Source organism: Equus asinus, chromosome 12, assembly GCF_041296235.1.
Source record: "Equus asinus isolate D_3611 breed Donkey chromosome 12, EquAss-T2T_v2, whole genome shotgun sequence".
NCBI lineage: Eukaryota > Metazoa > Chordata > Mammalia > Perissodactyla > Equidae > Equus > Equus asinus.
Window position 1 is genome coordinate 50,181,428 of NC_091801.1, and position 27,290 is coordinate 50,208,717.

A 27,290-nucleotide genomic window follows, 5' to 3' on the forward strand; every position below is an offset into this window, starting at 1 on the left:
TAGTAGCATTTGGCTGCTGGGGTGGGAAATATGGAAAAACTGGATTGCTGCATTCATAAACAGGGCAGAGGAATTTCCTTGGTTTTTCCATGTAAGGTAGAACTGCAGAGGAAGAACAGAGTTCAGGGTATCGATAAAGAATGTTACTACCAGTAATATGATGGATTATAGAATCTCAGCTGGATACAAAGAGACATGAAGAAAGGCTCATGGATTGAGAGAAAGTAGATGAGTGAGACAACTGGAGAGTTCTTCTTAGGTCAAAGAGCAGTGGTAGGGGAACAGGTGAGCAAAGTAATACCAACATGTATTTCCCTGTACACACAAAAAGAAAATACATACATTCCTTGATTAGGGAAGCCCGAGCACTTATAAAGAAACATTCTTACCCAAAAAGGACATACACAAAATGATGTAGCTATGATACAGTTTATTTCAACATATCAAACCAAAAACATAACAAAACAACTCATTTCTTTGGGGGGGGGGGGAATTCCAAATTCTATATATGCAGGGTTGGCTTAATTGACCATAATTTATTTTAGCAAAAAATATTTAGGTATACCACACCTAGTAAAGCTCTCTATTTACACAATAGATATCAAATAACTTTGCTACATGATCAGCTATTTGGAAAAATCAAGACATAGTTGTAAACCAGAGTCAAATGCCTAAGTTAAGAACATTGTGAACTGAGTCTGAAAAAGACTGAATTGTTAAATTTTTATCTGTACAAAACACAAAAAATCATTCTCCAGCCTTCCATTTTCACCAATATTTTCTTTAACAGAATTAAGCCCAAAATTTGAAGGTTTAAATCCTTTCTTCCTAAGGCCTCAGGAATACCAGATTTTCCTTCAAAGCTGTAGCTGTCTAAAAGGGAGCAGACCATTTAAAACAAAGATACACAGATTTCACTTCTGTGCCACTCACGCAGATTCTGCTGGGGAAGATTTCCTGAGCTGGCTACCAAGTCACTCAACTCAGTTCGGAAGCATAATACGTGATCACAGGACTAAACTGGCTTTCAGGCAGAGCAGCAGCAGCTTTCTTTATCGCTGAAAATCAGTTAGTGACATTTAGCCCTCAGCTTAATCTGCACAAATGCAATTTGGGAATTCTATGACAATGATGTTAGCATATTTAAATGTAAAATGAAAAATTCTAAATACTAAATAATATTTTTTAAATATGCAAGCTGCTATGTTTTCTCAATCATCTTTTTCATGAACAAATGAAAAATAAAATGGCCAAAGAAGGAGAAAAATATGGATGTTCCAAAATGAGACAACTGTAAAAATCTCATATATCAAGACATTACTGGGATAAGCTTATGTTGTAAGAATAATTGTGTATTATCGTATATAATTGGACAGCAAAACAGCCCTGTCTGAAAGCACTGGGTCAAAGTGTCTTCCCAAGTCCTTCCAAGCCATGATTCTACGCACCACAATGAGACAGTTCAAACAAATGCAATCTAACCTAGCACTACAAGTTTTTAGATTCCTAAAGAATGAACTTAAGTTTACCATACCAATGATTTAAATACATGCGCTGTTAAAAAAAAGGTTGTAAACATACTCTGTGTTTTTTTCTTTATCTGCAAGATAATATTAAAAAGATATTCTACAACTTCTTGATTCCTTAAGAACTAAGAATCAAAATCCTAAACATAATAAATAAAAATGCAACCTAGAGGTCTGGAAAAGTGTTTAGAACATCGAATAGAATAATCCAGTGCATTAAAAATCCAGTATTTTGGTATTAAAACTTCTTCATCTCAATACAGGTAGGTTTATTGCTGCTATAAATAAGCTTCCTATTAAGGCACCTGTCATTACCTCTGAGAAAGACTTGGATTCAAAACGATGGAAATATGGACTGTAAAACTGTTCTTCTTTCATTCTGATGTCATTACAGACATTATTGATTTTAATGTTAAGTTTTTGCATGGCAGGAGATAAATATCTTTGAACCTATTACCTGAATATAGTTAAAATGTTTATGATACTTTGATACTTTAATTAACATAGATGATAAGATACCACACCTTAATTAAAGTATGTGATACTTTAATGGGGAAATAGGCAAAATCAAATCAAGATGGATGGCAAAGGACTAAACACAAAAATATGATAAGCTCTAAGAAAAAAAAATTACATTGTGGCGATAATGAGCAGATCTTGGCCAAGTCATTTAATTTCTCTCAGCCTCACTCTCTCCATCAGTAAAATTCCAACACTAGCTGCTCTGTCAAGCTCATACGGTGGTTGGGAGATCAAATGAGGTGATGTAAAAACACTTTGCAAACTATGAAGCACTGAACAAATAAATGGGTATTATCATAGGCAAAAATATCTCAAGTTTCTGATATTCTCTCTAAAAAATAAAGTTATTGCCTGCTCCTTTTGCGTTCACTTGAGAACTCCCAGTTTTAATCAGTTAAATAGTTGTGGTATGAATGGAGCAAAAATTTATGCAAAGAGAAAATTTCTAATTTTTAGCTTCCAGAATTTTATGCAGTAGTTTGTTGTGAATGGGCAACCCCCCTGCTTGCTGGGGCTCAGGCTACCTCTTGTCACTTCCTAACGATAAAGAGGGCAGACTTCTCAGAGGCTTCGGCCCCCGGCTTTTCCTCAATCTCCTCCGCAGAGACCTCCATGTCCCTCACCATCTGCTATGTGCAGCACGCATAGGTCCCTGAAAAGAATTCTATTTCTCATAATGGCATAAAAGAGCTTTAAGAATATTAAAGAAAAACAGCTAAGGTCAATCACAGGTGCATTACTCAGCTTGGCATAAATTTGAAATGGATGAATAATCCTAACCAGCTTCTCCCTGGCTTAGTCCACAGCCGTTCTACGTATAAAACGTTCTGCGGGAGCTTTTTCCAAACTATGTTCTGAGGAACACTAGTTAAGTGAGATGTTGACAGGTGAAAAACGGATCTGTGTTAAGTAAGTCTGGACTACACAGGGGGAAAATGTTTACGTACTGCAGAATTTCGCAGTCTTTGATGTACTGACTGTACATCCTAAAGATGAATGGACCATATAGTATTTCCCAAACTCATCTGACCACAGAATCCCTTTTCTTCCCACAAAATATCTACAGGGGCTAACAGCTCTTGGACTACTCTTTGGGAAATGCCATTCTAGCTCATTTATCCTGGTTTTTAAACACTCCAGGACAACATCTGGCAATAGTTACCCTTTTAATTTCTGATGGAGCAGAATCCTTTTGCTTACAAGGTCAACTACCATGATCACCTCCTGGATTCCACTCCATAAGTAACCTGCCCAAAGCAACTAACAAGTAAACTTCCTTTACTACATACGGAGGAATTCAAAGAAGTTATTCTCAAGTTAAAGAGAATTATAATCTTTTTTAGGAAATCTTTATATTCTTCCCTACACATTAAAAATACAAAGATTTAACCCTAGATCTTAGGACTTAGAATCCAAATTACTTTGAGGAGATGGGAGCATTTTATCACAATATCACTGCAACTTAAAGTATTAATAAGTAGTCATAGTAGTGATGGTGATGGTGGTGGCAGTACTGGCCAAGCACTTATTTTGTGCCTTAACTCTCATGAATTTAGGAACTACTGTTACATTCATTTTAAAGATAAGTATACTGAGGTTTAGAGAGTTTAACTGACTTGCCAAGGGTGACACAAAGTAGTAAGGACAGTATCTCAAACTCCTATCTGACCCCTTACTTCATGCTCTTAATCACTACATAATGCAATTCAAAAAAAATTTTTTTTTTTGAGGAAGATTGGCTCTGAGCTAACATCTGTTGCCAATCTTGCTCTTTTTGCTTGAGGAAGATTGTCGCTGAACTAACATCTGTGCCCATCTTCCTCTATTTTATGTGGGATGCCACCACAGCACGGCTTGATGAGTGGCGCTAGGTCCGCACCCAGGATCCGAATCTGTGAACCCTGGGCCACTGAAGCGGAGCATGTGAACTTAACCACTACGCCACTGGGCCGGCCCCCTACATTATGCCATCTTATATCTTAGTGACAAAACAAAAGCATTTAGGTCACATTCTGGTTGTTAAACAGGAAAATTAGAGTGTATTTATAAAAATTCAACTTGATTGAAATTTGGTTTTGGATTCCTTTTGAGCAAACTCCTATTCCCTGAAGGAGATAAAGTTTTTTTTAAAAAAAAGCAGAGAAAAATAGACTGCTATTTACCAATGACAGGTTTAGATATGGGAAGGTTTTAAAAATCCGCATCCAAGGTGAAGACATGATCTGTGGTTTCCGCCATAACTGCAAAACGCTGATACTCTGAAACTCGTTTCTCAAAGAAATTTGTTTTCCCTTCTAAAGAAATGTTTTCCATAAAATCAAAGGGATTTTCTGCCTGAAAAACCTGAAAAGAAAAGAAATGTTATTAGACATTCTGAAGAAGTCAAATTATACCCCAGAAGAAGAGCAACAGATAACTAAAACAGGGCTCAGGTCTCCCAACACCCGTCTAGTCACCTATAGGATCACACTGTTCCCTAAGGTCCTGGAGACACTCGAGGCAGATAAATTTTAAGATGACTGAGATTACCTACTAACTTCCTCAGGAAACTATACTAGCATTTCTGGTATTCTAAGAAGTAGAAAGAAAAAAAAAAAGACTATTTCAGGAAATGAAAGATTTAATACCAACCAAATTAAAATATTTTCACAGCTTGAGAGATCCAACACACCATAGATATGATAGGCATTTTTCTCAGGTATTATTACCGTTAGTCAGTCACATGCACACGATACTACAAAATATTAAATTACCAACAATGTCCTGTGGACCTAAATACGTTTTTTAGTTCATAAGAGAATAGATAATCAGCAAATTGATGTTAAGGGACCATGATGAGGGAAGACAGAATAAATGCCATCCATATTGACTCCAAATAAAATAAGCACTATTCATAGATGTCTCAAACAAAAAGTGGTACATATGTCGACAAGAAGCTCTTTTACTGCTTCTGAACTTAAGAAGCAGACTTGGAGATACAGCTTGATGGAAACTATGAGACATTTCAATGATTCATGAGGGCAATAAAAGAGGATTTTTGAATTTAGGAGTATTCCAGCAGGAATTAGAAACACCATAGACAAGAATAGATTCAGATAATCCAATTAAAAATGGGCAAAGAATATGAATAGACAAATAGAGATTTCTTTAAAGACAAGAGGCTGATAAACACATGAAAAGATGCTTAAAGTCATTATCCGTTAGGGAAATGCAAATCAAGACCATAATGAGATACCATTTCACACCCACTAGGACTGCTGTAACAAAAAAGACATAACAAGCGTTGGTGAGGATGTGGAGAAACTGGAACCCTCATACACTGCTGCTGTTAATGCAAAATGGTACAGCTGCTTTAGAAAACAGTCTGGTAGTTCCTCTAATGATTAAAAAACAGAGTTACTATATGACCCAGCAATTTCACTTCTAGCTATATATCCAAGAGAAATGAAAACATATGTCCACACAAAACTTATACATGAATGTTCATAGCAACATAATTCATAATAGCCAAGAAGTGGAAAAAAATCCAAATGTCATCAACCAATAAATGGATAAATAAAATTTGGTATAGCCATACAATGAAATATTATCTGGCCATAAAAAGGAATAAAGTACTGATACATGCTACAACATGAATGAACCTTGAAAACATTATTCTAAGGAAAGAATCCAGCCACAAAAGACCATACACTGTACGATTATATTTATATGTAATGGGATATACAGAATAGGTAAATATAAAGAGACAGAAATTAGATTAGTGGTGCCTAGGGCTAAAGTCTGGATGGGGGAAAGAAAGGAAAGTGACTGATTGCTAATGGGTACAGAGTTTGTGGGGTGATAAGAATGTTCTAAAACAGATTGCTGTTATAGTTGTACAACTCTGTGAATATACTAAAAACCATTAATTGGACATTTTATAGGTGAGTTGCATGCTCTGTGATTTACATCATGTATATATGTTATATATATATATATACTTTATAAAATATACGTATATTTTAATAAAAGCTCAGATGACATACGTGGTTGAGTTGTGGAGCTCTGTGAAACTGCCTGCCAGAAACAGTGTGTTTAGGAAGAAATGAAAATTTGAGCTATCACACACAGCAAGGTATAGTGGAAAGAAAAGTGGACCAATAGTCATAAATTCACTGGATTTTAAAACTGGGGGCCTTCCAAAAAACTTTAATCCAAATCATTCATAGCATGGACATAGCAACTAAGACCAGGCTAAATTAAGTGGCTTATTTTTGACACATAGAAGTACTCAATATTTATGGACTAATCCTAAACTAAAAGTGGAAAACATCATTAATGTGGCTCCTATTCAGAATTCTGCATACACGACAACTGTTTCTTAATTTAAATAATCTCTTATTTCACCAAAAACTACAATTATAAGAATAGTTCTCTTTCTAGTTCCTTGAGTTCAAAGTTTAGTTCATGTATTTGAAAGTATCTTATTTTCTTAATATACACATTCAAGGCTATACATAGTCCTCTCAAGATCCGTTTGGCTGCATTCTACAAGTTTTAATGTACAGTAGTCTTATTGTCATTTAGTTTATATTTTCTACTAGTTTATATTTTCATTCTCAATCTCACTTTAAAGGGTATCTTTTCAATTTCTAAATAATGGAACTTCTGGGCAATCTTTTACCGTTAATTTCAAATTTAAAATCTAAGAGGTCTATATAACTTCTGCTTTTTAGAATTTACCTAGATATTTTGAAGAACTTTGGAAAAGTGATGTTTTATACTATGTTTAGATTTTCTTCTCTAGGAAGCATGCTTTATATACCTAGAGTTAGCAAGTTCCCAAAGGGAAAACTAGACCCAGGGGTTCATAATTTTCCAATAAGTGGGAGAACATGGTTGTGTGGGTGAGAGGATATGACCGTGGGTAAAGGACAGTGAGTTCACTTCAAGGCATAAGTAAGCAAATTAATTTTCCTCTAACAAACATATTGGTATAATTTAGGAACAAATACAATTTTTTTTTACTACACAGCTTATAAACATAAGAGATCATATTAATACAGTTATAACCTTGATTTCTCTCATTAATTATCAGTAAACATAGAGAGGATCTTGCAATTAAAATAATAAAATATAAGTAGTTTATCTTACAAAAAACCTTTGCCCCATCTGACTCTTTCATTACTGTATTTCTGTGGGTATCAGAATATAAATGCATTACCAAGAAAGGCAATGATTACCCCAGCATCATGGATTTCATAAGGCTTCTCATGAAACACAATTTAAACTTACATTTCCTCGCTAAGAAATCAAAATCTATACATTTTTAATTGCCATGGGATAGTACACAGTAAAATTCTGTGAATGTTCCACTTATGTCGAATACAACATGACCACTTAAAGCGCATTTACTGTATGTCTGACACTATTTTAAGTTCTTTAAGTATACCAATTCATCAATAATACTTTGAGGTAAGTATTATCATTATCTCCATTTTAGGGATGAGGAAGCTGAGATGGAGGTTAAACAACTTGCCTACAATCACACGGCTGGAAAGTGGTGCAACCGGGATTCACAGCCAGGTAGCCTGGCTGCAGCCTCCATCTGTTAACTCATGTGAAAAGCACACCGCTTTACGAAATTCAGATACATTATCTCTGATAAAGAAAATGACAGAAATAATTCAAAGACAACTGAGTTCAAAGAGTCAAATTATGACAGCTAATGTCTTCCTAATAACTATTTCCTACTTAAAAGAATTAACCCAAAAATTAGAACATAGACACATAGGGATTGATATGAGGTTAAACATATACACACATGTTAAATTCAATTACTTAGAGATAATCCTATTAAATAAATACCTTCAATTATTACAAAGTAATTTATTGAGCTTATTAGTTCCAAAATTTATCAGCTTCCTACTTCTATTATGAATTTCATTTTAAGTTTCAAAGGATTTTGCAAAACCAATTTGTTCACGCAAAACAAGGCTCTGTCATGGACATTTTAAAAGTAGCCTAGTATGTTACAAACGCTTTCAGTGAAATATTTTAGTGGCCTCAACTATAACATTTTAGCCTGTAGTAATACATTATTAAACACCTTACCTTTGAGAATCCAAGTTCCACAAGTAATCTGTCAGCTACAAATTCAATATACTGTTTCATCAAAACACAATTCATTCCAATGAGGTCAACTGGCAAGGCTTCTGTTAAAAACTCCTGACATATAAAGAAAAACAGAATAAAGTATAAAGACAGAACAATACATAAGTAGGTATTTTCCAAATAAAAAGGAGGTTTTACTTTTATTAATCTTCTAAGTCAGTGATCTTGTTCAAGGAAAGTACACTAGGACAAATCCTTTCACTCTGGCAATGTCCATTTGTTGAAAAATGTTTGGGAGTATTACTATTCACATTATTTCACATTCTCAGATGGCCAAAATAAATGGAAACTGCCAAATTACTGGTATTTTAAAAAGGAGCACATGTAGGACCTGAATTCATATGCTTTTTCAATAGAAAAACAAGATACTTGGTTCTGAAATATCTAGAAAATCCAAAGATAATCACTGTGAGGAACATGAATATGGAAGGGAATTAGGAAAGAGAAAAAACTCAATTAACAAATAAAATGAAAAAGAAATAAAAATGGATTGGAGCTTTGGGAGATAAAATGAACTCCAACTATATTGAAAGACAGTGGTAAAGCGTTAATAGAGGAAAAATAAAAACACATTAACTGTTTGGATTTAGTTCTCAAAACGATTAAAGATACTAAAATGCATTTTATGCCTTTTCCCCTCCCATTATGAAAACAATGGTTGCTAAATTGTGCAGTATTAAAAAAAAAGTTAAAAACATTTATTTTACTTTTAAACTACAATCATGTAACACATAATGACATTTTGGCCAACGACAGACTGCATATATGACAGTAGTCCCATAAGATTAGTACCATAAAGCCCAGGTGGGAAGTAGGCTCTACCATCTAGGTTTGTGTAAGTACACTCTATGACATTTACACAACAACAAAATCGCCTAATGACACGTTTCTCAGAACATATCTCTGTCTGCATGACTGCAGTTCTTTCAAATGATAAAAACATATTCTAAGTGGAGCATGAAGATCTTTCTAGTCAGAGATCTTTATATGCTATAAATTAAGTTTACTATTCACTAACATATTTATTTATTCATTCTATAAACATTTGGTGCACACTTCAAGCTAGATTCCGTTAGGTTTTTGAGAATACAAAACAAACAAGAAACCATTACTGCCCTCCAGTAGCTAAAAATCTAAAATATAAAGCTAAAATAATTAAAATAGTTTGTTATGGCATGAAATTTGACAGATCGATGAGACAGGAACAATAGTCCTGAAACAGAATTTAGTATACATAAAATCTTAATATATACTTCTTACTTATAAACCAAATTATAAACTGACATAATAATTGCAATACATCATCTATTGGTACTGTCAGGTCAACCATGTAAAATTGCTGATATTTGTTTTGACCTACGAACTGGCACTTCATATGAGTCAACCTAATACAATGTACAAATGTTAGAGAAAGAGATGTGCTAATCACATAAACTTCCCTGCTTACCTGCTCAATTTCAACAGCATTAACAATGATCTCCCTGACCCTTTCTTCCGAAGGCTTATTTACTAAGTACTGAAACATCAGGCAAGCAAAGTCACAGTGAAGCCCCTAAAATAGAAGAAAAATACCATTGTCAAAGAACATCTAATCAGCCATTTTCACACAGTGATGTGTTAGGCATTCTATAAAATAGGTTGTAGGAATGCAACATGGAACTTCTGAAAGACAGAAGAGGGATGAATAGGGCCAGGAACTTCTTTCCTTCAAATCTCATTAAAATGCCAATTATATGTAAACTATCATAAAGGAAAAAAAAAAAAATAAATCTGGTGGTGGCTCCACCCAGGCTTAAAATCTTGCTCTTAAGATATAACCCAGTGTCAATTCCCTTGGATGTATATTCCCAAATCTTCTGTACTAATAAAGTCACCCTGACTTTTGGTATGTAAATAAAAATGCCTCAAGCCCCATCCCCCAAAAAATAAAATAAAAAAATAAAGTCTATATAAAAAAATGCCAAGTATAATAACCTATAATGAAAGTTTCAGTGCCAGCAAATCTTAGTTCATCAACATGAAAGATTAACAAAAACAAAAAATCTGCAAGCAAAAGCATTTTAGAAAAGAAAACAAAGAAGAGCCAAAATGAAAATTCATTCATTTTTAACATCTAAAAAATTTAAGAAATGATTAAAAAATAATACTAAGCATTTAAAGAACAGGGGAAACTCAAAGAGATTTCAAAAAGATAACATTTATATTAAATAAAAATGGCTAAAGATAAAATGAATTCAGTACAAGAAAATAGAAACTGAAGAATTAAGAGTATCATTTGAAGCTGTATAAAGCAGAAATGACGTTACAGATAACTCAACCAAAGAAAATAAATTTGTGAACTATCTTGAGAACAGAATGGTTATGCAAATACAAGAAATGGCATAGAATCTTAAATAATTGGAGAACAGAGCTTGGAGATTCAACCTATAATAATCAGGATCCCAAAACCCAGAACAGATGGTATAAAGCTGACAACAACAGAACAAAATTTCAAAAAGTCAAAACAAAAAAGAGAAAGAGGCCAGAGATATACAAAGATGATGGAGTTCCAAACAAAATTAACAGTTAGAGACTGACACCAAGGCAGAGTCAATTAACATTTCTAAACTGCAAAGAAAAAGAAATAATTTTGTAAGCCACCAAGTGGGGAGGAGGAGGAAGAAACGAACACTTTAAAAGATTACAAATCAGAGTTTGCTTAGGTTTTAAAAAATAAATCAACAAAAACCCAAAGACAATTGAAAGACTGGGACTCAACTCAGGGGCCAGCCCCGTGGTATAGTGGTTAAGTTTGGCATGCTCTGCTTTGGCAGCCCGGGTTCATGGGTTCGGATCCAGGCGCAGACCTAAACCACGTAAGCCAGACTGTGGTGGGGACCCACATACAAAATAGAGGAAGACTGCCATAGACGGTAGCTCAGAGCTGATCTTCCTTAAGCAAAAAAAGAGGAAGATTGGCAATTGGCAATAGATGTTAGCTCAGGGCAAATCTTCCTCATAAAAAAAAAAAAGACTCAAATCAAAGGTTGTAGTCCAAGGATTACCCACCTAGTTAAGCTGTCATTCCTAGAAGAAACCATCAGAAAAAAATCTCTCTGAATAGTTAATCTTAGAAGATTTACTAGTGAAACATTTTCCCCAGACTTGACTCAAGAGGATATTTCAAATTGCCAAAGGCCGAGTTTCAAATAAACTGCTGGAAGGTGTTAAAGAAAGTGTCGATTAGAACTGACAGCTAGCTACCTATTATAGAGATGAGTCAATCAAAGGTAGGCACTCGTATTGCTAAATCAATAAGTGAATAAAATTAATTTTGAGGTTTAAAGCAATTCCAATCAAAATCCCAATGGAATTATTCTTAGTTAAAAATTTAATCTAAGACTAGAACTTAATTAGTCCAACTACCAAAAAGAAAGGATAATTATATAACATGATAGAGGTGCTAATTATCACAAGGGCAATCAAACCACTATATATATTTATTATATATAAATCAAACTAACATGTTGCACATCTTAAATTTATATAATATTTAAAATCAAATATACTTCAATTAAAAAAAGAATCTGGAAGAAGAGATAGGCAGAATCTTATAAGAACACTTTTAATAGGAAAGTTATGACATTTATCCCACTAATTATCAAAACATCAAAAACTACAGTAATTAAAATAGTTTGTTATGGCATGAAATTTGACAGGTAGTTTAATGAAAAATAAAAGATAGTCCTGAAACATATTTTAGTGACTTAAGACCTTAATAAATAGAGAAGGCATCACAAGTCAATGGAGAAGTATTACTTAACAAATAGAATTGGAAAAACTTCCCAAGACTAGATGAAATAAAATTAAGTTAAATTCTAACTTATCCTATACTATACTATATTCATACTGAGCTCTATACTTATACTAAACAAATTTCAATTGTATTAGAGTTAAATGTTAAAAAGCCAAGAAGAAAATATGTGTGATTATTTAACTTATCTCTGGAAGTGGATCACATAAATTTCAGGCTTTTGTATGTTAAAAGAGCAAATAAAATTAAAAAGCAAAGGATAAACTGGGAACATATTTGCAATAAATACAGCAAAGTTCATATTTTATACTATATTCATGCAATAAACATAACAAATTCAATAAACAAATACTTATTGAAAGAGCTCAGTCACTGTGTACTAGGAATATTTACCAACAGAAATAAAGGCAAAAGACAAGAATAGGTAAATATAGGAAAAAGAACCAAATGACTAATACCATTATGAAAAAAAGGTTCAATCTAAGTAATAATCAAACAAATGCAAATAAAACCAGTAATGAGATACCATTACCCCTATCAAATTTGTCATATATTTAACACATAAATCCAAATTCTGGTGGGGGTATGGGAAGAAAAGATATGTTCACATATTGCTAGATGGGGCTGCAAATTGCTATAAAATTTCTAGGAAGAAATCTGCAAACAAGTGTGAATGATCTTTAAAAATGTTCATACCTTAAAACCTAGTAATTCTACTTCTAGGGAATATAGCTCAGGAAAATAATATGAAATTGGGACAAAGTTTATATCCATTTTGCATTATAGCAAAACAATTAAACAAACAACCTGGAAAAAACCTAATTTCTAATTATAGAATAGTCAAATAGGTAATACATTCATTCATTAGAATATTATATATCTAACAAAACCAGTGTTTCCAAAAACTACTTAATGTCATAGAAAAATGCTAACAAAATTCTAAGTGAAAAAAGAATATCTTAGCTCATAAAAACATGAATAAAGCAAAATATCTCAAATTGCAAAATATGATGTTTGTATACATCTACATAGATTTAAATGTAGAAAACTGTCTAGAAGGAAATAAAATGAAATACTGAAAGTGGTTATCCCTGTGTGTTGAGATTGAGAGATTTTATTCTCTTAATTCTCTATAATAATCATGTATGACATTTATAATACAAATTATTGGAAATTTAAAGCCATGAATCAACAAAAAGTAATTAGAAGGAGCATTTTATGGCATATAAAAGTACTTTCACACATACTGTTTCATTGTATTTTAACAAAACCCTGTTGAGGTTTATAATTGAAGAAACTAAGGCTCGGAGAAGCTAAGTGACTTGACAAGGTCACTCAGAAATAAGCTGAGGGGCCAGGATTAGTGTAGTCAAATGTGAACCAAATAGCTGTGATGGGCTAAACACTGAGAAAAGAAAGATAAATAAGACAAGGTTTCTGCACTCAAGGAGCCTAGAGTCTAGCAGAGGAGAGAGACAAGAAGCACACTACATGCTATGGACTCTAAGGAACAGGAAAGAGTGGTCAATTTTACCTAATTGGGTCAGGAAAGTTCTGAGTTTTAACTCATGAGAAGGTAATCAACAGACCAAAAAAAAAAAAAAAGTGGTAGGAAAGATAGAAAGGGTATCACAGGCAGAGAGACAAGATTTAGTTATAGGGTGATGTCAGTATCATGGTAGCATGAAACATTCCCTTTGCCTCTCCCCTTCAATCTACAGATAGTAAAACATCTATAACTCAAAGGTTCCTCTGCCCAACACACCAGGACACCACAAAGATCCACACATCTGTACATCTGAAGGTGGGTGGATTAGAACACACAGAGGAGGCAGAATTGGGAGAAAGCAGAGGTGGTGCACACAATCACAGCTCCCCCAACTGACGCCACAGCTCTAGGGAACCCGGTAGCAGCAGGGGAGGCAGTATACATGACTGCAGCCTCCCAGCCACAGAAGTGCCCCCAGCCACAGGGCACTGGGCAGCACTGGGTGCTGGGCCTGTGACCCCAATCCCTCCAGCCGTGCTGGCACCTGCAATTCTGTCCTCCCTGCCTGTGGTAGTGGTACCTGTAACTCAACAACCCTGGACACAGCAGAGGTGCTTGAGAGCCTGGCTCCCCCCACTCCACACTCTCCTTCCCCGCACCATGGCAGTGTGGGTGACCCAGGTGACCCCAGACGTAGCGGAGGTGCCCACCATTGTGGTATCCCCGGTGGTGATACCAGAGACCTTAGCAACACCAGCAGCAGCAAGATACAAGTGACCCCAGAGGCACAAGCAGTGATGAAGAGGGCACCAGCAACACCTCTCGCAGAGGCAGTGGAGGGTGGAAAGTGTCAATTCACAAATATAGCCAGAGACAGCTCAGGTGAGAGAAACCAAAAACTTGTGCTATATCATCACCTACTGAAAAACAAAAGAAAGGCCTCTAATTACAAACCTGATGTATTGTTAGAATCAAAGTAAACAAAGCTTTACCTAAATAAGAAAAGTGTTCACTATTTCAAATGCACTGGTAGACAAGCAACCATGAAACAACTCAGCAAACACTATGAAAAACCATGGTAACACACTATCAAAAAAAGAAAATGACAATTCTCCAGAAACCAAACTTAAAGTCATGGATGATTGCAATCTAATTGATAGAGAATTCAAAATAGCTGTCATGAAGGAACTCAATGAACTACAAGAAAACTCAGAAAGGCAGTTCAATGAGCTCAGGAATAAAATTAATGAACAGAAGGAAAACTTTACCAAAAAGATTAAAATTCTAAAAAAAAGAACCAAACAGAAGTTCTGGAGCTGAAGAGCTCAACAAATGAGATGAAGAATGCATTAGAAAGCATTGGAAATAGAGCAGACCATACGGAAGAGAGACTTAACAAGCTTGAAGATAGAAACCTAGAAATAATTTAGGTAGAAAAAGAGAGGGAAGTAAGATTTTTAAAAAATAAAGAAATTCTACAAGAACTGTCTGACTCCATTAGAAAAGGTAACATAAGAATATTGGGTATCCCAGAAGGAGAAGAGAAGGAAAAGGGAGCAGAGAGCTTATTTAAAGAAATAACAGCTGAGAACTTCCCAAACCTGGGGAAGAAACTGGATACACAAGTCCATGAAGCTAACAGAACACCTCATTATCTCAATGCAAAAAGACTTTCTCCAAGACACATTATATTAAAACTGTTAAATGTCAATGATAGAGAAAGACTTTTAAAGGCAGCCAGGGGAAAAAAGATAGTAATCTACAAAGGAACCACCATTAGGATATCAACAGATTTCTCAGCAGAAACTCTAAAGGCCAGGAGACAGTGGAATGACATACTCAATATATTGAAAGATAAAAACTATCAGCCAAGATTACTCTAGCAAGCAAAGTTATCCTTCAGATATAAAGGAGAAATAAAGGTTCCTGGACAAACAAAAGCAGACGAAGTTCATCATCACTAGAACTGCCTTACAAGAAATGTTGAAAGGAGCTGTTCTACCTGAAATGAAAAGGCAAAGTACACAAAACTTTGAGTAATGTGATAAATAGACAAGTAGATTCAGAAAATTGCAACTCTATATCAGAATAGATTGTTAAATACTTAATTACAGCATAAAGATTAAAGGGAAAAAAATTAAAAACAACTATAGCTACTTCAAGTTGGTAACAAACTCACAACATAAAAAGGAATAATTTGTGACACAAAATCATAAAATGGAAAGAGGAAAAGGACAGAACCTGTATAGGTAAATGAAGATGTTATCAGCAGAAAAAGGACTATTTCATCCATGAGACATTTTATACAAACCTCATGGTAACCACAAAACAAAAATCTAGAGCAGAGACATGAAACATTAAAAGAAGAAGAAACTGAAAAAACATCATAGAAAACCACCAAACTAAAATGGGAGATAGAAACACAAGAGAAAAGAAACAATGAAGATATAGAGCAAGCAGAAAACAAAAGATAAAATGGCAGTACTAAATCCTCATATAATAATAATCACCCTAAATGAAAATTCACCAGTCAGAAGACACAGTGGGGCTGGCCCCATGGCACAGTGGTTAAGTCCAGCATGCTCTGCTTCAATGGCCCAGGTTTGTGGGTTCAGACCTGGGGGTGGACCTACACTACTCATCAAGCCATGCTGGGGCAGCAACCCATATACAAAATAGAGGAAGACTGGCACAGGTGTTAGCTCAGGGGTAATCATCTGCAAAAGAAAAAAAAAAGGCACAGAGTGGCTAGATGAATTAAAAAATAAGACCCAACTATCTGCTGCTCTGGGAGACTAACCTCAGCTCTAAAGACAAACATAAATTTAAAGGGACGGTAGACGGTACTCCAAGCAAATGGCAGCCAAAAGAAAGTGGGTGCAGCCAGACTCATGTCAGATAAAACAGACTTCAAGCCAAAAAAGGTAACACGAGACAAAGACAGGCATTACATAATGATAAAGAGGACAATCCATCAAGCAGACATAACATTTATTACTATATGTGCACCTAACATAGGAACACCAAAATATATAAAGCAATTATTAACAGACCTAAAGGGAGAAATTGACAGCAACACAATAATAGTAGGGGACTTTAACACTCCACTTACATCAATGGATAGAGCATTCAGACAGAAAGCCAACAAGGAAACACTGGCCTTAAGTGAAACATTAGACCAGATGGACTTAACAGATATAAACAGAACATTTCATCCAAAAGCAAGTGCACATGCAACATTCTCAAGGAATATGCTGGGAAACAAAACAAGTCTCAATAAATTTAAGAAGACTGAAATAACATCAAGCATCTTTTCTAACCACAATGGTTTGAAACTAGAAATTAACTACAAGAAGAAAGCTGGAAAAAAATCACAAATATGTGGAGACTAAAGAACACCCTACTGAACAACTACTGGGTCAACAGAGAAATCAAAAAATACCTGAAGACAAATGAAAACGAAAATAAGACATGCCAAAATCTATGAGAGGCAGCAAAAGCAGTACTAAGAGGGAAGTTTATAGCAATATAGGCCTACCTCAAGAAAGAAGAAAAATCTCAAACAATCTAACCTTATACATAAAGGAACTAGGAAAAAAGAACAAACTAAGCCCAAAGTGATGTAGAAAGATGGAAATAATAGAAATCGAGCAAAAATAAATGAAAGAGAGACTAAAAAGACAACATGAAAGATCAATGGAACAAAGAGCTGGTTCTTTGAAAAGATAAAATTGACAAACCTTTAGCTAGACTCACTAAGAAAAAGACAGAAGGCTCAAATAAATAAAATCAGAAACAAAAGAGAAGTTACAATGCATAACATGGTAGTACAAAGAATTATAAAAGACTACCATCAACAGCTATACAGCAACAAATTGGACAACCTAGAAGAAACGGATGAATTCTTAGAATCATACAATCTTCCAATACTGAATCATGAAGAAATAAAAAATATGAATAGACTGATCACTGGTAAGGAGATTGAATCAGTAATCAAAACCTCCCAAAAAACAAAAGTCCAAGACCAGATGGCTTCACTGGTGAATTCCACCAAACATTCAAAGAAGATTTAATACCTATCCTTCTCAAACTCTTCCAAAAAACTGAAAGGAGAGAACACTTCCTAACTCATTTTATGGGGCCAACATTACCTTGATATCAAAACCAGACAAGGAGAACACAAAAAAAGAAAATTTCAGGCCAATATCTATGATGAACATAAACGTAAAAATTATCAACAAAATATTAGCAAACCAAATACAACAAAATATTAAAAGAATCATACACCATGAACAAGGGGCATTTATCCCAGGAATGCAGGGATGGTTCGACATCTACAAATAAATCAACGTGATACACCCCCATAACAAAATGAAGAATAAAAATCCTATTATCATCTCAATAGATGCAAAAAAATCATTTGACAAGATTCAACATGCATTTATGATAAAAATTCTCAATAAAATGGGTATAGATGGAATGTACCTCAACATAATAAAGGCCATATATGACAAACCCAAAGCTAATATCATAGTCAATGGTGAAAAACTGGAAGCTATCCCTCTAAGATCAGAAACAAGACAAAGATGCCCACTCTCACCACTCTTATTTAATATAGTATTGGAAGTCCTAGCCAGAGAAATTAGGCAAGAAAAAGAAATAAAAGGCATCCAAATTGGAAAGGAGGAAGTAAAACTGTCACTATTTGCAGACGACATGATTTTACATACAGGAAACTCTAAAGAATCCACCGAAAAACTATTAGAAATAATAAATGAATACAGTAAAGATGCAGAGTACAAAATCAATACACAAAAATATGTTGTGTTTCTATACACTAGCAATGAATTAGTAGAAAGAAAAAATTTTTTTAAATCCCATTTATAATCCTAACAGAAAGAATAAAATACCTAGGAATAAATTTAATCAAGGAGGTGAAATACCTGTACACTGAAAACTGTAAGACATTCTTTAAAGAAATTGAAGACACAAAGAAATGGAAAGATACCCTGTGCTCGTGGATTGGAAGAATTAACGTTGTTAAAATGTCCATATTATCTAAAGCAATCTACAGATTCAATGCAATCCCTATCAAAATCCCAATGACATTATTTACAGAAATAGAAGGAAAAAAACCTAAAATCTTATGGAACCACAAAAGACCTCCAAATAGCCAAAGCAATCCTCAGAACAAAGTACAAAGCTGGAGAAATCACACTCCTTGATTTCAAATTATACTACAAAGCTATGGTAATCAAAACAGCACGGTATTGGCAGAAAAACAGACACATAGATCAATGGAACAGAATTGAGAGCCCAGAAATAAACCCACACACCTATGGATAACTAATTTATAATAAAGGAGCCAAGAACATACAATGGAGAAAGGAAATTTCCTCAATAAGTGGTGTTAGGAAAGCCAGACAGCCACATGCAAAAGAATGAAACTAGACCACTATCTCACATCATACACAAAAATTAACTTAAAATGGATTAAAGACTTAAATGTAAGACCTGAAACCATAAAACTCCTACAAGAAAACATTGGCAGTATGCTCTTTGACATTGGTCTTAGCAGTATCTTTTGGGATATGTCTCCTCAGGGAAGGGAAACAAAAGCAAAAATAAACAAATGAGACTACATCAAACTAAAAAGCTTCTGCATGGCAAAGGAAATCATCAACAAAATGAAAAAACAACCTACTGAAGGGGAGAAGATATTTGCAAATCATACATGTGATAAGGTGTTAATATCCAAAATATATAAAGAACTCATACAACTCAACAACAAAAAAACAACCTGATTAAAAAATGGACAGAGGATCTGAATAGACAATTTCCAAAGAAGACATACAGATGGCCATTAGGCACATGAAAAGATGTTCAACATCACTAATTATTAGGGAAATGCAAATCAAAACCATAATGAAATACCATTTCATGCCCATTAAAATGACTATTATCAAAAAGACAAGAAATAACAAGTGTTGGAGAGGATATGGAGAAAAGGGAACCCTTGTACAGTGTTGGCAGGAATGTAAACTGGTGCAGCCATATGGATAACAGTATGGAGATTCCTTAAAAAACTAAGAGTATAACTACCATAAGATCCAGCAATTCCACTTCCAGGTTTTTATCCAAAGAATATGAAAACACTAACTCGAAAAGATACCTGCATCTCTATGTTCCTTGTAGCATTATTTACAATAACCAATATATGGAAACAACCTTAGTGCCCATTGATGGATGAATGGATAAAGAAGATGTGGTATATATACACAATACTACTCAGTCATAACAAAAAAGGTGAAATCTTGCCATTTGCAACAACATGGATGGACCTTGAGGGTACTATGCTAAGTGAAACAAGTCAGAAAGAGAAAGACAAATATTGTATGATTTCCCTCATATGTGGAATATACCAAAAAAAAAAAAAAAACCACCCAAAATAAATGAACAAAAAAAACAAACACACAGATACAAAGAACAGGTTGGTGGTTACCAGAGGGAAAGAGGGGGTGGGAGGAGGGTAAAATGGGTAAAAGGGATCAATTTGGGGCGGATGGAGGAAAACCAGATTTCGGTGGTGAGCATGCTGTAGTGTATACAGAAGTCAAATTATAATGTGGTACACATGAAACTGATATAATGTTATAAACCAATGTTAGCTCAATTAAAAAGAAAAAACTTAATTATTGATTAGATGTGGCTGAAAAAGAAAAGAAGAAAACTAAAATGACTCCCAAATTTCAAATTTTGATGATTGGATAGAAGGTAGCACCACTCAATGAGAAAGAGCAAACAGAAGGAAGAACAAATTTTGGGAGAAAGATGATGAATTCGATTTCTGAAATATTAGGTTTGAGATATTTGTGGAGCCTTCCAAGAGAAAAACGTCTAACATGCACTTGAATACATGGGTTTGGAGCTCAGGAAAGAATATCTGGGTTAAAGATAAAGTTTTAGTTGTGATGAGCATCCAGATGATAGCTGATTCCATGAGAATTAACAAGATCAGCCAGGAGGTCATGTACAGTGAAGAGAGAGGACAAGGTGGGAACCCAGGAGTACAACGATATTTAAGGATGAGCAGAGGAGACTGAGGAGGAACAGTAAGAGGTAGGGGGAAAATACAGCATCTTAAAAGCCAAGGAAGAAACGATTTCCTATTTTCTTTTAACTAGCAGGATACTTTTGTCATCATAAGCATTTTCCAAGGGAAAGAAAAATAAATGAACACCAAATATGAATACAAATATAACTAGAAGAATTCTTCATTCCTTACTTCATCTCTGCTGATGAGTTCATTGGAAAAAGTGAGTCCAGGCATAAGACCTCTTTTCTTTAGCCAGAATATAGCAGCAAAAGATCCCGAGAAGAAAATTCCTTCTACAGCAGCAAAGGCCACCACCCTTTCCCCTAGGAGACATAAAATAGTTTCACTTTCTGAAATATCATATACTGCAGACATTTTCAAGCTTACATATACATAATATATATTTTACACGTATTTTTTATAACAATACCACAACTATTTTGCCAAAAAACAAAATCAACAAGTTAGTGCCATAGCCAAGGGTCTTCAGAGGAAGAAATTCACCACCTCTACCTACTAGAATAGAAACGCATGTCTACTTCAAATCCTATGCCAGACACTGGATTCCTATGAGTGTCTTGGTATCTGGACAAAGGAGAGCTTTCCATACCCAAAAAAAGAGGTGATTTATCTGTGCACCACACATGCCTGTGAGCACAGGTACACGCGTGTGAGTGCAATATGTGCACATACGTATGTGTGTACTGGAGTAGAAAACAGAAGACGGATTTTATCACAAACGTCTCCCTCCTTTTGGTCAGAAGAGGGGAGGTTACTGAGGTTTATATTTTTAGAAATTTAAGGTATCTTACAGATTAGCAGTAAACATTTCAAAAAACATTGCCATGTACCTGCAATTTAAAAAAATAGATAAATCCAGCTGACAATAATAAACATATCTATTGGATAAAATATCCCATTTAAGCAAAAATACTGTCTTCTGGTAAACCTATAAGGCCCAATTTTACTCAAGGACTTTGCAGAAGCCCATCTCCTAAAACCTCTATAGTGACATCATATTTGTAACACTATTCCTGGGGATGATTATAGGTCTCACCCAAAAGAAGATCATTCGCCAGCCCCTTATACCACATTGCACATGCTCAGGAGAAATATTCATATATATGTCTGTCTAGGGAGAAAGGCTCGTTCCACAAGACTGTGAGATAAAGGCAGCTGCGTGCTTGAACCAACTACAGACCTGTCTCATAGATGACATCGTAGTTTGTATCCCAGTACTTGTCCCAGTACCAAACGCAGTGGCAGGGGTTTAATAAATGTGTCCTGAACTGAATCTATGGAAACTATAAAAGCACTAGATGATAAAAGACATTACAATCCATTCCATAGAAATTGCCAAAATTTGATGCTGAAACTGAATAAATATTTATAACTTCCAGAACAAAAGTAATTATATAAATTTCAAAACGAAAGTCAACTAAATTTAAATATTTCTGGCTGCCCTTAAATAGTGCTCTGGTTCGTCCTTGGTCTTTTCCTTGATTATCTTAAACAAACCAAGCCAGACAGATCAATTGTATCAAATACTTGTCTATTAATAGGCCAAAACATCAGAAAAACTTCTATAGGATTTTATTTTTATAAACACAATTTAAAAAGTCACTTTGAAAAAAATGACAGAAGAAATAGAAATTAAATAAGCACTTACTGAGTACATACTGTATGAAGGAATTAGCAAGAGAAGAATCTTTAGTGTAGTATATGCTAAGTATTAAAATATAATAATAATAACTTAGTTCTGCTTACTCTCGTGAAAACAAAAATGGCTCTTTAGACTATTTAGTTATATTTGTTTTAAGATGGAGATTTGTCATTAGGTTAACTATAGATTACTATATATTTCATCTTACTACTAATAAGATAGTGGATAGTTATAATTGATACATTTTTAATTGACATAAAGGTGATGTCATGTGGACATTTATCTGTAAGGGAACTAGACTATAACTTAATACAAACATTGTGAATAAGAGGAAAATTGTTATTTTAACTATTCTATGCATTCTCATGAATGCTAAAAAATGAAAATCATAACAAATAGTTATAGAAGGCTATTCTTTTTTGGAGAGGATTCATGGATTATAAGGGTTAAATTTTACAAATTTTAGAGAATAGATGAGAACTAAAAAGAGACTTCCAAAACATTTCTTCTAAAAGCCATAATGAATGTGAAGATTCCATGATTTGTCTTAGAGATGGAAACGTAGGATGTATTTTTTAGATACAACTGACCTCTATGATGCAATGCAGTAAGACTGTTAACTAATACTTTTTTGAGGTTTGACATGTAACTTCATTACACATATTAAGCTTGAATCTATATACTTAATGTTATAAAATTCTTTAAAGATATTTTTTAAACTAAGCAGATATTTAACTAGGAATTTTTAGCTCTACAGGAATTGAATCTCCTTAAAACACATCAACTTTCAAACAATCTGATGATTTTTTTTTAAAGATTGGCACCTGGGCTAACAACTGTTGCCAATCTTCCTTTTTTTTTTTTAAGGATTGGCACCTGGGCTAACAACTCTTGCCAAACCTTTTTTTTTTTTCTGCTTTATCTCCCCAAACCCCCCCCCCCCATCCCCGTACACAGTTGTATATCTTAGTTGCAGGTCCTTCTAGTTGTGGGATGTGGGACGCCGCCTCAACGTGGCCTGACGAGCGGTGCCATGTCCGCGCCCAGGATCTGAACCCTGGGCTGCCGCAGCGGAGCACGCGAACTTAACCACTCGGCCACGGAGCCGGCCCCTGAAGATATTTTTTAAGGAGTATTCTTAGGTTCTTTTTAACGAAAAGTAAAGGATTAGAGGAGTCTGGATGTAAGGCAAGAACAGTTGCTGTACTGGGCTCTAATCGGTGCAGAAGTCACCAAGGTCACTAAGAGTGCTTGGCAAGGCCCTAAGCCAGATGAAAGAGCTGCCTTTGTCAACCTAAAGCTACTAATAGTGCAGGTGGCACAATTAGTTCACAAAACTGCACTTCCCCAGCTGGTTAAATGGATGTACAAGTGTGCTGCCAAGCTAGACAGTAGTTCATGTTATTGTCTTTTAGCTCCACTCCCAAAGAGGAAAGCCACCAATGTGCTCTTCACTTTTTCCCTTTCCCACCACCCATTCCACTCCCCCCTACACTGTTTTAGACCATGTTTTTTCCTCTGAGACCCTGAGTCAGAACCCTAAATGGGGTTTACCTTGAGTAAGAAACACGGAGAATTTAACTGGAGCCCCTGATGTTGTTGCATGCCTACTGCCACCCTCCTCTATTTTCTCTACATCTAGGTTACTCTCTTTGGCAGTATCATGAAATACATGCTTTCTGTGAGCCTGTTCATCATTTTCCATCAGTACCCATCCATACTAATATTTTCAGCGCATATTAAACACCTTGATATTTCTCTTCTTTTTTCCATAAAGCCAATATTTCTCAAAGTGTGCTTCTCAAACCACTTGTGAGGGAATCAGCTGGGTATCAAACGCAGATTTCTCAGTCCCACCTGCGCCTCCTAAATCACTCTCTGGTGAGGACTACGATTCTGCAGAGTTTTTCCACAAATTCTAGGCTGATTTTTATGCACATTGAGAACCACAGCTTTTCTCATTCTGAAAATGAACCAAAGGCAATGCAAACATATCTGTTTCTTCCTTGATATATTACATGCTTGCCCATATCTTACATTACATCACTGGTTCTCGATGGGTTATCCAGGTGTCCCTGGAGATCCACAGACCCAGGAGGTCTGTGAGGTCAAAACTATTTTCATAATAACACTAAGGCACTATTTATCTTTTTAACTATCATTCTCTCATGAGTGTACAGTGGTGTTTTCCAGAGGCAGTGTGACATATCCACAATAATCTGAAAAGCCTCAGAAAATGCTCCTCCCTTTTCTAACAACATATCTGAATGAAGGTGGATTTTCTTTGTATACTTCAACTAAAACAACAATTCTGCAACAAACTGAATGCAGAAGCAGATATAATCCAGCTGACTTCCATTAAGCCAGATATGAAAGAGATTTGCAAAAATGCAAAACTATGCCCTTCTTCTCATTAATTGTTTTGGAAAATATAGTGTTTTTTCATAAATATATGTTATTTATGTTAAAATAAAATCAGTACTACCATTATTTTAAAATGCATTAATAATATTTTTAAGTTTCTTGGTTTTTAATTTCTAATACGGAAATATCAATAACCCACACAAACAAAAGCACTTTGCAGTCCTCAATAATTTTTAAGAGTGCAAAGGAGTCTTGAGACCAAAAATTTTGAGACCTGATTTCCCTAAATAATGAATAAAAGCAGAAACTAAAGACCACCAATTATGAAACAGATAAGAAGGAGACAGGTACTTAGAGGTATTCAAATAAAATATCTGAATATTTTATTAGATTTAAAGACACTTATTGATACAATGTTAATCACTTCCTTAAAAAAATGTTACTGGACCTCAACTCATCCATAAGGGTGTTTGCAATTAACTTATTATCTGTGAAAAATAAGCCTATTATTGCAAACTGTTTCTTGCTCTAGTTGAGCACACTAATTTTTAGTTTTTCAGAAACTACATATTTGTTCAATGAAAAATGTAAAGACTTTGACTTGCTTTAAATCCTTAAAATAAATATTCCTGAAAGCAGACATAAATTTTGGATTGCCATAATACACTTGTCAGATTCTATGTGACTGACTCCTATTTACCTGTAATTATGCACTGACACCTTAACATTTCAACTTTCAACTTATTAAACAGAATAGATAAAAGCTTTAGCTTATTTTATCACTGGTTTCTAGTTAATTATTAGAAATAATGATTCTACTAAAGATGCATATTGAGACAGTTGTACTCCTTTTCCATTCCGTGCCTTTGATTAGTACTGGATAGTCATACCCCGTAAAATAATGTTCTATCACCCGAGGCAAACTTGATCATATATAAATTAAAGCTACATACCAAAAGTAGACTTTCTATCTGCTATCCATTGCAAGGCCCAATCTGCTTTTTTCTTAACATATGGCATTGTTTCAATTGCATTAAATAAAAATTCCCTGAAAAAAACAAAAGAATTAATGGCAAAGTTATTCACTTGTTTTTCTTAATTAGAACAAATTTTCATAGGTTAATCAGAGAAATAATTGCACCTCTAAGGTACGCTACTAGAGCTGTAGTTTTTCTGTATTTTTGCATGTCCATAAAATATAGAAATGAAAATAAAACTCAAATTAGTGGTTTGGATCTAGTTTGAAACTAAATTGACTAAATTCAAATATTCAATTGCTAAACAGAATGAGCTCCAGAGATTAACAGGTTCTATACAAGCTTTTTTTTAACCCAACACATTATTAACCAATAGAAAATATTATACTCCTAAACTTCCATATTTGAATATTTCCCTAACATTTAGTTTTGGCATAAATTCTGCTCTTAACATAACCAAGCAATAGGATAAAGCTTTGTAAATAAAATCCCAGCAGTAATACCTTTTCTTGGGATCTCTGATGTAAGTGTCTATTAGCAAACTGTACATCTCTGAGTGAACATTCTCGATGAGAATTTGGAAGCCATAGAAACAGCGAGCCTCTGGAACCTGCACCTCCTGACTAAAGCGCTCCACCTAAGAAAATAAGGGAAACAAACACATCCAATTCTGTGGCCTCTCAGTAAACACTGCAAATCAGAACCTGGACATCATAATTATCACTTAAAAATTGCCTGTCATGCCACAAACAAGTCAGAAAGACCATATGGGCTATTGAAAGCAGTACGGTTTATCCATCAATCCTCTACAATAAGTTACTTGCATAATATATTCTTAAGCAATTAAATAAATTGACCTGTTAGGTGGAGATACTGTCTATGTAGCCAAGTAAATTTTAGAACATCTACCAAAAATAATTTTGCTTTGCAAGATTAACCTCAAGTCATTTTTATTTTCCAACAGTAGACAGTAGACCTATTGAAGCCCCTACAAATTCATGATGAAAGTTTGTATATTTCTATTCTCTTTAACAAGAAAGCACGCCTCCTGGCCAACCAGAATGCAAGTATAAAAATGGGGAGCCAGAACGCAGCGCTCTATTACAGAACTCCAGAAGAGTTATTAAGGTGCAGGTTCTCTATTAGGATCACTATCTAAGGGTAAAAATCCAACTCACATTTATGCACTGTAAGTAGTTTTGATTGGTACAATATGCTCGATTTCATGATATTTACTGGTCAAATGAAAGAAGTGTATCCTTTCCTCTGATACTTCATCAGAAAGACATTTTCAAGAGTTAAGCTTCATCTAGTTCACTTCTTAGATATCATTTTTCAGGCTCAGTCTAATTATCTTACCGCCATTATCATCATTTAACTGCTGAATGAGAAAAAAAGTAAAATAAAACAAAAATCTTACCAAATTTTCATTCACAATTCCATCACTGGCTGCAAAAAAGGCTAAGACATGAGAGATAAAATACTTCTCATCTGATGTAAGCTTGTTCCAATGAGGGAGATCCTTGGATAAGTCAACCTGAAATAAAAAGATTTTCAAAATTTTAACTTGGAGTTAAATTCTCTTAGTCATAGTACAACATATATTATGTTTGCTAAAAGATACAAGTAATTTTCAAGTGAATTTCAAGAAACCCAAGTATTGTGAGTACCTTTTTAACATGATGAATGAAAAAGCCACCTGTGTAT

At 34.7% G+C, this 27,290-nt stretch overlaps 1 protein-coding gene across 5 annotated transcripts in view; it reads right to left on the reverse strand.

Moving 5' to 3' along the window:
- Window positions 1-410: 410 nt before the first annotated feature.
- RRM2B (ribonucleotide reductase regulatory TP53 inducible subunit M2B) overlaps window positions 411-27,290 on the reverse strand; it is a 39,145-nt gene continuing 12,265 nt past the window's right edge. For all 5 annotated transcript variants that reach the window (XM_070481426.1, XM_014828529.3, XM_014828675.3 and 2 more), the window contains 7 exons: window positions 27,004-27,120; window positions 26,087-26,220; window positions 25,560-25,654; window positions 20,769-20,902; window positions 9,649-9,753; window positions 8,142-8,255; window positions 411-4,391 (listed from right to left, as the gene is read on the reverse strand). In XM_070481426.1, the coding sequence (XP_070337527.1) occupies window positions 4,239-4,391; window positions 8,142-8,255; window positions 9,649-9,753; window positions 20,769-20,902; window positions 25,560-25,654; window positions 26,087-26,220; window positions 27,004-27,120 (852 nt within the window). In that variant the 3' untranslated portion in view covers window positions 411-4,238. The remainder of the gene's footprint in view (window positions 4,392-8,141; window positions 8,256-9,648; window positions 9,754-20,768; window positions 20,903-25,559; window positions 25,655-26,086; window positions 26,221-27,003; window positions 27,121-27,290) is intronic.